Genomic DNA, 12,493 nt, shown 5'->3' with positions numbered 1-12,493 from the left:
GGCCACTCGGTGTATATAATAATCCGGCCACTCGGTGTATATAATAATCTGGCCACTCGGTGTATATAATAATCTGGCCACTCGGTGTATATAATAATCCGGCCACTCAGTGTATATAATAATAATCCGGCCACTCAGTGTATATAATAATAATCTGGCCACTCAGTGTATATAATAATAATCTGGCCACTCAGTGTATATAATAATAATCTGGCCACTCAGTGTATGTATATCATTGTGTCAGTGATAAATGAGCCTTGTATATGGTCTCCTGAACATTCTTAGGAACTGAAGAGGAAGGACGACCAGTATGTGAAGGACCTAAAGAAGCAGGCCGAGGACATTGACTTGCTGATTGAGAGGATGGAGGACCAGGTGAAGAGCCTCATGAAGACCTATCGGGAAGAACTGCTGCACACCGAGGTAGAGTCTCCCCTGACTTTATCTCTATCACTCATGTCTGGTTTGTTGCTGCTCGTGCCAGGCTTAGGCTGGGCACACACCTTACAACCATCACAGGACTTTTGTCTTGCGATGGTTGTAAGGTACTTAAAAAAACGTACGATCTGCCTATGTTGCATAGGCAGATCGTACTTGCGATGATCGCAAGCCACGCCCCCTGAGGGGCGGGCTTTCGATGTCCGCAATGCCGAACGGGCAGTGTGCGCTTGCGCACACCGGCCCGTGCGGCTGTTATCGTACGGACATGCCACAAACCCGCCGAACATCGTACGATGCTCGGCGGGTTTTCAAACATGTCCGTAAGTTTAAAGTCGTGCGACCGTACAGTAGTAGAGGTCGCACGGCTTCCACACACCTTACGATCATCGTACGATCGCGGGATTTCCCGCCATTATCGTCCGATTATCGTAAGGTGTGTGGGGACCCTTAGACACCCCGAGTTATTTGAGCATTCAGATGGTGTAACTTTCTAAATCGGGAGTAACAGAGGGGGAGATGTACTTCAAATAATGTCACCAGCACACCAAATAGTAATTTAGCAAAAGTCAATTTAAAGACACATTGCCATTCAATTGCCGTCCGCGGTCACTACAAGCACCCACCCGTCAGCACCGGTCTCTTGGATGTTCCGGTAAGGAGTGCAGCAAGACCTCTGATTCTTAATGTACTTCAAAGTGACACTAAACTCGGGAGATAAAGCTTAAAAATACATTCAAGTCCCTGAACTCTGAGCAACAATGTATCTTATTTGTATCACTGGGCTGTAGATCCTCCAATCATCTCTGACACTGTCCTTCCTTCTGGAGGGGGGCTACGTCTGTTCCCCATGGTCCCTGTGTGTGTTGTAAAGTAGTCACCGGTCAAAGCTTGCTCCCGAGATGGACTACAATCTCAATTAGGGATGTCCCGATGGCACTTTTTCAAGACCAAGTACAAGTACTTTCCCTCAGGTACACGCCGGTACCAATTACAGATACTTTTTCTTAAAGGGACATGTGACTTTTTTTTCTAAAACAACACAGACTGATGATTTTAGTGCAGTTTCAGAGCTAAATACAGATGTCCCCAGAGCACCATCCATGTCCCCAGAGCACCATATATGTCCCCAGAGCACCATCCATGTCCCCAGAGCACCATATATGTCCCCAGAGCACCATCCTTGTCCCCAGAGCACCATCCATGTCCCCAGAGCGCCATCCATGTTCCCAGAGCGCCATCCATGTCCCCAGAGCGCCATATATGTCCCCAGAGCACCATCTATGTCCCCAGAGCACCATCCATGTCCCCAGAGCGGCATCCATGTCCCCAGAGCGCCATCCATGTTCCCAGAGCGCCATCCATGTCCCCAGAGCGCCATCCATGTCCCCAGAGCGCTATACATGTCCGCAGAGCGCCATCCATGTCCCCGGAGCTCCATCCTTGTCCCCAGAACACCATCCTTGTCCCCAGAGCACCATCCATGTCCCCCAGAGCACCATCCTTGTCCCCCAGAGCACCATCCATGTCCCCAGAGCACCATCCTTGTCCCAATACATTTCACCAGGCTGCAATCTCACCCAGGTGGCATGTGGATCTCTGCTGGGCTCTGTGGCTATGCTGTGGAGAGTTGATCGGGTGGGTGCCATCTCGGGGGGTGTACTGTGCTGTGTGGGGCTGTCCATGGCTGTGCCTGTGGCGGGAAAGAGGCGGAGATATAGAACCAGACAGGCACAGCCAAAGACAGCTACTGCCTTGAAATGCCTAGTATCGGCCCCGATACCGATACTAGTATCGGTATGGGGACATCCCTAATCTCGATACAAATTAGTACACTAAACGTGGGATTGTAGTCCATCTCAGGAGTGGGTGACATGTTCCCTGTCATAAGTGCTTCCCTCTATCTCCCCCCATATGCGGAGCGGTGCAGGGTAGCAGCAGCAAGATGTAGCCATTCATTCTGGTGTGCTGGTAGTTGCCGATCCACCTCCATGCCAGGCACGTGTATGTAATGTCATAGGATCCTGGAGATCTCCATGGCAGAACAGATGGCTATGTCTTCCCCGGCCAGCACAGCGAGGACATGATCTACCCTTCACATGGCCATCTCCGGCAATAGACTATACCCAAAACTGAGATATAATTTTGGGTGTACTCTTCAATAACTGCAGGCCGCTTCCCACTGGCACCACGTTGTTAAATAATAACGTTTTCGTTCTCCCAAGTCGCCGCCTCGCTGATAATAACCTTCTCGACCCCTTACAATCTGGCTTTCGTCCCCTACACTCCACTGAAACCGCCTTTCTTCCCCACATCCAATCACTATCCAAAATCCTGCCGCCTTCACCTTCTTAACATCTCCAAAATACGCCCCTTCCTCACCAATGACACCGCAAAACTACTCATCCACTCCCTTGTTATCTCTCGTCTTGACTATTGTAACTCCCTCCTCATTGGCCTTCCACTGCACAGGCTCCTCCCCCTTCAGTCTATCATGAATGCAGCTGCTAGACTCATTCACCTAACCAACCGCTCAGTGTCTGCATCCCCCGCTGTCAATCCCTACACTGGCTTCCATCCCCCGCTCCCCTCTGCCAATCCCTGCACTGGATTCCAATCGCCCAGAGGATAAAATTCTAAATATTAACAATGACTTATAAAGCCGTCCACAACTCCGCCCCCGGATATATCTCAGACCTTGTCTCAAAGTATCACCCCAACCATCCCCTCCGCTCTTCCAAAGACCTCCTGCTTTCCAGCTCCCTCATCAACTCCTCCCATGCTCGCCTCCTGGACTTCACTAGAGTCTCTCCCATCCTCTGGAACTCTCTACCCCAACCTGTCCATCTATCTCCCACTCTGACTGCCTTTTAGGCAATCCCTAAAGACTCATCTCTTCAGGGAAGCCGATCCCACCTCAACCTAACCGCTCAACCATCACATTCTCATACAATTCATCCCCCCACACAGCTACCTCCTCATGTATCACTTGCCCCTCCCCTTTTAGATTGTAACCCCTCAGGGCAGGGCCCTCCTTACCATCTTGTCTTGAATTGTATTGTGATTGTAATGTCTTCCTTATATTGTACAGCGCTGCGCACACTGTTGGCGCTATTTAAATACTATGTGATGATAATAATCTGCGGCTGCACACTGACCCTCACTTCACTTGTCTTGTAGAAAGCGTTTGAACAAGAGCGAAGAGAGTTGTTAGACGTCAGTAAGAAGAAGTGGGAGCAGACCATGCAGGGTCGCTGGGACAAAGAGGTAAGCACTGAATTTCCATATTGTTGTGAAAGCTTTTTAACCCCTTGCTGTCCGCGGTGTTACACCCCCTTCCTGTCCCCGGCCATTTTTCAGTATTCAGCGCTGCGGTACTTTGACTGACATTTATTCCGTCATGCAGCGCTGTACTGACATTAATTTTATACCATTTTTTGGGGACAGATAGAGCTTTCTTTTGGTGGTATTTAATCACCACTAGTGGGGTTTTATTTTTTTACTATATTAAAGAAAAATTACTGAAAATTTTGAAATAAAAACTGTTTTCCCTGTATTAAATGATGAAACACTTATTATTACCCAATTTTTGGGTAAAATATAAAAGACGGGGCCACGTTGGCCTAAAATTGGCCATAAGCGACGCTTTAAAAGCTTTTACTGCTCATCAGTTTAGTGCGATCAGTGATTGGCCCTAAAATTATTGCTCTCATTCTGACGTGATATGTAACATGTGCGGCACAATGGGCACAATTGTCCTTTTCACCCGCAGCGTGTTTGTATGTGCGTGTGTGTATGTTGGGGCGGGGGACTTTCACAAAATGTTTGTATATTTTTTTTATGACTAATTTTTTTGAACTTTTTTTTTTTTTTTTTTACACTTAATTTTATTGCTATCACTTAGGGGCATAACAATGCCCCTATGTGATAGAACAGGCACACTGACAGGTCCTCTTTATGGAGACATCAGGGGTCTTTTAGAGTGCTAATGTCACCTAGGGACCCCTGAGAAGCTGATGAAGAAGAGAGCTGCCCCCCCGGGCTACAGAAGCCGGATAAATGACAGCTGAAGGCGGAAGTGCTGTAATACACGTCATTACTGCATTCAGAGATCGGAGGGGAGATCGTGTGCACTCCGATCTCGGTACTGAGAGGTGCTGCGCCGGTCCCGGGCCTGTACGGGGTACAGCAGAGCCCGGGATAGGCGGTTGCAGAGAGGGGGACCAAACATTGGTGCACAACATACAAGCAATCAAACGGCTCTACAGCTGGATGTTTAGAATGTACACAGTTTCCCGCCCGTGCGAGCAGAAGTGGGAAAAAAGACGTTTTTAAAAGCCCACCTGCATTTATCAAGCCTAATAATGATGCAATTAACCTTTTAAACCCCTTTTCGTCTGGCCGTTGTAATGAAATGGCCGGACGGAAAGGGGTTAAAAAGTTAATTGCATCATTATAAGTTTTATTGGCTGAAGACCGGCTTGTGTTCATTGAGTTCAGTCTTCAGCAGAAAAAAGCACACAATAAATACATTTTGGCTGATATGGCTGCAACAGTGGAAATGCGCTTCAAGGTTGTCACCAGAAACAGGGATAGACGGATCTCTTCCATTGGGGAAAGCTTTCTCTGTGACAACTGGCGAAGAATTCCCCTCGCTTCCTGTTTTGTCTCCAGGACAGACAGAAAAGGGAAATCTCTCCAATGGGACACAGAGGAACTCATGGCACTGGTTCTAACCGTTCCTTGCTCTGCCCAGAACTAAAGGAAACGTTTTTGTCTTTAGATTCACTTTAAGGGAGGAAATCTAGAACGCCGAGATGAGTTGGGTTTGTGTTTATTATAATAATGTAAGCATTGGAAAGTCGGAAACCCACATGACTCGTATAAGCAGTCAGGACAGTGATGATCAGGGGCGTCCCGAGGCCGGGTGTCACCCGGAGCGGAGACCGGGAGACACCCCGCTGTGACGTCATCGCACATGCGCAGTCATCTTATTGATGCCTGCCGGCGGCCATCTAACTAGTGGATGCCGGCAGAGAGAGGAGGGGACGTTCACCCGGCAGGATAAGGTATGCCGCCGGCCCCCTTCCTCTCTCCCGACACTGTCGGGCTCTCGGTCAATGACTGAGTGCTTGGCTTTTCAGAGGGGGGTGACACCAAAATGGCTGTCAGTCATTTTGGTGTCACCTCCCCAATGGTGGCACCCGGGTGCGGGCCCCCCCTCTGCATCCCCCTTTGTGACGCCACTGGTGATGATATCATTGTAAGTGAATGAGCTGCCCTCTGATTGGCTGTATTGTATATGGCAGCTGGAGAGTCTGTTGAACAGAATGAAGAAGGTGGAGGAATACGAGAAGCAGCTGAACCAGCTCCGGGTGCAGGATGGCGAGGAGTACACCATGATCAAGATCAAACTGGAGACCGACGTGCAGGTCAGTGTTACAGCTTCTGTCAAAGTTTTCTCCAATAAGTGACAACGCTTGCAGAAGAATTCTTTATTGGAGGCTTTAAATGCAATATTTCCCATAAAATATAACTATAAGAAAAATGTGTATTGATTTTGACCTACAGGCTCCTTTATCGCTGAGTGACATTGGCACTTTGTGTCTGAGGTCAGTGTGCCCTCCTTCAGTGATAGAGAGTTTTTACATTACTCTCCTTTATATTGCCAAAACTATGTGCACCCCTCTCCAAATGATGGCGTTCTGGTGTCTCCAGTGAAGGCCCTGTTAATGCTACAACGTATATAGACATTTAAAGGAGAACTATGGGGTCAGGGCTTTCCCCATAGTTCTCCTAGGAGGACACAAACTAGCGTTCTCCCGTCACCCTAAGCTCACTATATACTGAGACGCCGCAGCCGGAATGGATCCCAACAATTCTGTCTGGATCCGCCCAGCTGCGTGAGTGACAGCTGGCTCTGCCTATCTAGAGGTAGAGCCAGCTGTACCCGCCCCCTCCCCCGTCCATTCTGCCAGTCAGCGCTGGAGGATCGGAGCAGGGGGAGAGATAATCCCTGCGGGGAGCCGGGAGGGACAGTCGCACGCCAGTCGCGACGGCTCTCTGCACGGCACGGATGGATCGAGAAGTGAGCGAGCGCCGGTATGTGACAGTTTAATTGTCACAGGTCGGCTCAGATTGTGAGTGAAAATCACTTGCCTCATAGTTCTCCTTTAAGACAATTATGTGCTTCCCTTGACAGAGCCTTTTCTGTTCCATCATGACTGCCCCCTGCGTACCAAGCCAGCACCGTAAAGACATGGAGGGGAATTGATCAAAACTGGAGCAGACAAAATCTGGAGCAGATGTGCACGGCAACCAATCAGCTTCTCTTTTTAATTTTCAAAGCTTAACTCAACAAACTGAAGAGAGAAGCTGATTGGTTGCAATGCACATCTGCTCCAGATTTTGTCTGCTCCAGTTTTGATCAATTCCCCTCATGGTGTGATCAGTTTGGTGTGGAGGAACTCGAGCGTCCTACACAAACCCCTTTGGGGGGGTACAACTCCATACTCATGGTGTCAGGGATACCGGCACAGGTGACCCCACACCTGCACAGGTACCCATACAGGCGGACCAAACACGTGTGACCACACGGACCAGGCAAGTATGGTATATATAAATATTTTAATAAACTTAGCAAGCTAACAGAAACAATCCACAACAGGCATAAACCAATAATGTAACCCCCAACACCTAGAACATACAACGGGTGTAACAACACAGGAAACAGGGCCCAGGGTACAAGATAGCATACAGGTATCAGGGTCTTAGGGTTCAGGCCAGAGGACTCAGACAACAGGGGAAGGTAACGAAATCCTGAGCCAAGGTCCAGACTGCAGGGAGGGTTTAAATACCCTCCCAGGAGCAACATCTAATGGGCTGATTCCTGGCAGCTGGGAGACACCCCCAGGTGAGCACTGGAGCTGCAGGTACCAGCACCACCCAGTGGTGGTCTGGCACCTAGCAGCCGCTGGCTGCCTGGAGAATCCTGCAGGTGAGCCCAGGAACTGCATGGCTCAGCTCCAGCGCCACCTGGAGGCGCTCTGGATCCTAACGCATGGCCATGCTTTTATATTGGGATCTCCAACAAGATCATATAGGTGGGATGGTCAGGTGTCTACAAACTTTGGGTTATTCAATGTACTTTGTATGCATAAGAAAAAAAAAATCAAAAATGTGCCAATGTGTCCCTCTGATAGCAGACATAACCATCTTCCTCTCTCCGATGGCCACAGATTCTCCAGCAGCAGCTGCAGCATATAAAAGCCACCTTCCAGCTGAATCAAGAAAAATTGGAGTACAACTACCAAGTGCTAAAGAAGAGGGACGAGGAGAACACCATCACCAAATCCCAGCAGAAGAGGAGGATCACACGGTAATGTCACCACCGCCGCCGCCGCTGAATGAACAAAAGCAATCCCAGTACATTAGAGCAGCGGTTCTTAACTGGTGGGTCGTGACCCAAAAGTGGGTCGCGACCCCATGTTCACTGGGTCGCCACCTGGCTTCCACTTTTCTAGGTGAGAACCTCCTTAGCCTCACCCTATCAGCGCTGTCAGTTTTGGTGCCAAGCAGTCATTGAAAATATGCTGCCCGGCACCAAGTGTCAGCTTGAGGTGGGGTGAAGCTATGCCTGCCAGGGAGCTCCATCCATACCTGCATTGCTTACAACTCCCTCGTGTCCCCTGTATAGGTGTCTGAACCGGAGTGACATCACATTCTGGTTCCCGGCACCTCTACATGGTGCGCAAGGGAGATGTACCAGCAATGCACATATAGATGGAGCTCCGTCACAGCACAGCAGCCCACACCGGACCCCAGGATGGCGATTCACTCCAGTTCTCGTAAGGTGGGGAAACTGAGTGGATCTTGGAAAAAGAAAAAAACATTTTTTGGAGTGTGTATATGTGTGTGAGATTGTGTCTGTGGTTGTGTGTGTCTGTCAATGTTTTTGAGGGCCCGTTCACACTAGTACAGTGTATTCATTGAACAGTCTTGTGCAATTAACGCAATGTACCATGCAATCACACCTACCACGCGTTCTGGTGTGGGAGATGTGTTGCGCTGCCATTCATTTGAATGGTACCCCAAACGCACCTCCCGCCCACTATTCAATTGCCCGCACCGGAACACGTGGTACCGCAATGGCGTGCGTTCCATTGCAGTGCAACTTGGGTCGCGACTTAATGACCAAGGACAAATGTGGGTCCTGAGGTTACGCAGGTTGAGAACCACTGCATTAGAGGAACATGGAGGCTCCCAAAGCTAACATAGAAGAGTGACGACAGACATAGACCACATGGTCCATCGAGGCTTTCTTCCTTTTCATTTCCTTTCCCCTTTACTTTTTCCATCGAGGCTTTTTTCTAGGAATGCACCGGTAGCAATTTTTCGGTATCGAGTACGAGTACCGATATATTTTTTCTGTACTTTCTGATACCGATACCGGAAGTCACATTAAGGAAGCCAGGCGGTGTGTAATGACTCGCCACCCGGCTTCCTGATTAGCTGGGAAGCCGTCTCCATGCTCCCTCATCACTAAGTGACAAGCCAGTTTTCTGGCCAATTAGGAAGCCGGGTACCGTGTAATAACTCGTTGCCTGGCTTCCTGATTGGTCAAGAAGCCGGCCAATCAGGAAGCCGGGCAACGAGTCTTTACACAGCGTCCAGCTTCCTGATTGACCGGAAGCCGGCTCCATGCTCCCTTGTCAGCAGGTGACAAGGGAGCATGAAGCCGACTTTCTGGCCAATCAGAAAGCGGAGCGGGGAGGGCGGGTAATGACTTCCTAGTTGGCTGACCAATCAGGAAGGTAGGCGGCGAGTCACTACACACTGGCCAGTTTCCTGATTGGCAGTGGAGTCAGCTCCATGCTCCCTCATCACCAAGTGACGGGGGAGCATGGAGCCAGCTTCCCGTCCAATCAGGAACCCGCGCAGCATGTAATGACTCGCTGCCTGGCTTCCTGATACCGGAAGCTCAGGTATTGGGCTAGGCATTGGAGCATTTGGGTGAGTACGAGTACTGGCCCAAATACTCGGCACCGATACTAGTATTGCTATTGGTGCATCCCTCCTTTTTTCCGTTCCAATCCGTAAAATAATGCTTTTCTAAGGTTTTGAACTTTCCTCCTGCTACTTGGAGGTCATGTCCCCGTGTTCTTGATCTTAGCTTCATAATGAAAATCCTGCGCTCCTGAACCTCATTCACACCCTTCGTGTATCTGAAGGTTTCAGTCATCTCTCCCTTTCCCTCCTTACCTCTGTGTACAAGTAACAATGAGTGGTGTAGTCATAAAGCCCGCTCCACTCTTCTATACGGAGGAAACCGTTTTGCAATGACTTTTTCTGATGTGATGGGTTTATTTTTTGAGGTGTAACACATATGTGGGAAAATGTATTTGTATCAAACATACGTGTGCCAAAAACCACCAAGTCAATGATCGGAATCCGGTAACCAGCATACGTACGAAATCTCTTTCCTTGACCAGGTTGCATGATGTTTTGAACAATCTGAGGATTAAACTGGACAAACAGATCAAGCAATACAAAGAGGAGAACCAATCGCTGACCGATGACTTCAAGAGGAATGTGGAGCAATACAAGGAGGTGCAGAAGAAGATGAGGTCAGATGGTTGTCTCGGCATTGCCAGGCTGGTCAATTTTTAGTTCTTTTCTATTGGCTGAATGTTGGAATTCTGTCTATTGAGATATATCTATATATCTATATATAGATATATCTCAGACCTTGTCTCAAAGTATCACCCTAACCGTCCCCTCCGCTCATCCATTGACCTCCGGCTTTCCAGCTCCCTTGTCCACTCCTCCCATACTCGCCTCCAGGACTTCTCTAGAGTCTCTCCCATCCTCTGGAACTCCTTACCCCAACCTGTCCGTCTATCTCCCACCTTGACTGCCTTTAGGCGTTCCCTAAAGACTCATCTCTTCAGGGAAGCCGATCCCACCTCAACCTAACCACTGAACCTTCACATTCTCACATAATTCATTCCCACAGCTACCACAGCTACCTCATGTATCATTTCCCCCTCCTCTTTTAGATTGTAAGCCCTCAGGGGCAGGGCCCTCCTTACCATCTTGTCTTGAATTGTATTGTAACTGTAATGTCTTCCTTATATTGTAAAGCGCTGCGCAAACTGTTGGTGCTATATAAATACTATGTAATAATAATAATAATAATAATAATATTGAGCCAATTCTCAGAGATTGGTCTTGGTTGATTACAGCTAGTTTTGCGTGAATGTTGAGAAATCGTCTCAATTATAACTGACGGACCTCAGATGTAGATGAGGCCACCAACGTCACCCAGACTGACATCTTATTACATGTCACCTCAGTTCTCAGCGGGGTTTCTAGGTGTCTTCCATCATCAGGTTAACCCCTTCATGACTTTTTACATTTTTGCACCCATGTTATATTCCACATTTTAGGCCTGAAAATTACTTAACCTCCCCAAACATTATATATTTATATATCTGAAAGCCAAGACCCTGTAGAATAAAATGTTGGCAGATGCAAATTTTTATGTGGCAACATATTGGCGCAATTTCTTATCAAACCCCAGAATTTTGTGAAAAATTAACTTAAATGCCCCAAAACACAATTAAATACCAATTATTTTAGTAAAATATAAAAGATGAGGTCACAACGAGTAAATAGATACCCGACATGCCCAGTTTCAAAATTGTGTGCGCCCGTGAAACGGCGACAAAATTCAGTACCCCCAAAGAGTCCATAGACGACGCTTTAAAAGGCCCCACAGGTCATAGTTTAGAGATACCCAAAATTACTAGCCCTAGAATTATTGCTTTCACTCCGGCATGCGCGGTGATACCCAACATGTGTAGCGCATTCGTCGTTTTCATACGTAGGCGCACCTGACGCGTGTTTACGTGAAGACACGCAGGGGGGTGGACCTTAAAAAATGTTTTAATGTTTTAGATTTATTTAATGTTAATTTAAAAAAAAAAAAAACAGTTTTTCTTTACTTTAATTGCTATCACATAGCGGGACTTACAAGTCCCCCCAATCGATAGCAGATGTGGTGACAGGTACTCTTTAAGGTGATGCTGGGGGTCCAAAAGAACCCCAGTGTCACCTTTACACTCTAAATAAGCTATTGAAGTGCAGATCGCAGGCTGCAGGAGCCCAGCACTGACAGCTATGGGACCGGACGTGATGCAATCTGCATGACTCCCGGGCCCATAGAACGGGGAGGAGATCGGCAAACGGAGGTACGTCCATCTCCTCCCCAGCTCTCCGCCGACACCAAAGAAGACAGTCCTGGGCCCGTAGGAGGGGCAACGGAGCCCGTGAAACACGGTGTGGGTCATGAAGGGGCCACCACAGTCACCCAGACTGACATCTTATAACATGTCACCTCAGCTGGGTTTCTAGGTGTCTTCCATCATCAGGTTAATGTGAATGGACCCCTCCAGATGCAGGCTCAGTGAGTGTTTCAAAGCTTCTGTAGGAAACAGTTTTGCTCCGTGTCCTCACTTCCATTGTGCAGAGACAGATATGTAACTATCTCCAACCGTTCCCCTGGGGTAGGTATTGGCCCGTCCTTCTCCCCTTTCTACATGCAGCACAACTATAGGCCTCATTTGGTCAAATTCACAGCCTGCTTTTATTTCTACTATATGGCCAAAAGTATTTGAGGACCCCCTAAAATTATTAGGTTCATTTAGACCCCTTTCCAATTTATGATGAGTTCAGGTATCTCCAGTGAAGGGTGCTGGTAATTCTATATCATGCAAAGACATTGTAGACAATTGGGCTCTTCCAGCCTTGTGCTGACGGTTTGGTGACGATCCTTTTCTGTTCCACCATGACGGCCCCCTGTGTACAAAGCCAGCTCCATACAGACACGGTGTGACCAGCTTGGTGGAGGAACCCGAGTGTCCTGCACAGAGCCCTGACCTCAACCCTACTGGGCACCTTTGGGATCAGTTGGGACGCCTACTGTAAGCCACGTCTTCTCATCCAACATCAGTACCTGACCTCACAAATGGCACAAATGCCCCCCCCCCCCCCC

General features: G+C 48.3%; 1 protein-coding gene across 1 annotated transcript in view; it reads left to right on the top strand.

Moving 5' to 3' along the window:
• DRC1 (dynein regulatory complex subunit 1) overlaps window positions 1-12,493 on the top strand; it is a gene marked incomplete at its 5' end in the record, with an annotated part of 41,795 nt that overhangs the window by 493 nt on the left and 28,809 nt on the right. The window contains 5 exons of the mRNA XM_018574640.1: window positions 285-423; window positions 3,619-3,705; window positions 5,748-5,870; window positions 7,677-7,816; window positions 9,930-10,064. Of these exons, the coding sequence (XP_018430142.1) occupies window positions 285-423; window positions 3,619-3,705; window positions 5,748-5,870; window positions 7,677-7,816; window positions 9,930-10,064 (624 nt within the window). The remainder of the gene's footprint in view (window positions 1-284; window positions 424-3,618; window positions 3,706-5,747; window positions 5,871-7,676; window positions 7,817-9,929; window positions 10,065-12,493) is intronic.

Source organism: Nanorana parkeri, unplaced genomic scaffold, assembly GCF_000935625.1.
Source record: "Nanorana parkeri isolate BGI_ZX_2015 unplaced genomic scaffold, ASM93562v1 scaffold3114, whole genome shotgun sequence".
Classification (NCBI taxonomy): domain Eukaryota; kingdom Metazoa; phylum Chordata; class Amphibia; order Anura; family Dicroglossidae; genus Nanorana; species Nanorana parkeri.
The sequence above is the reverse complement of the archived record's forward strand: the minus strand, read 5'-3'. Positions and strand labels throughout refer to the sequence as shown.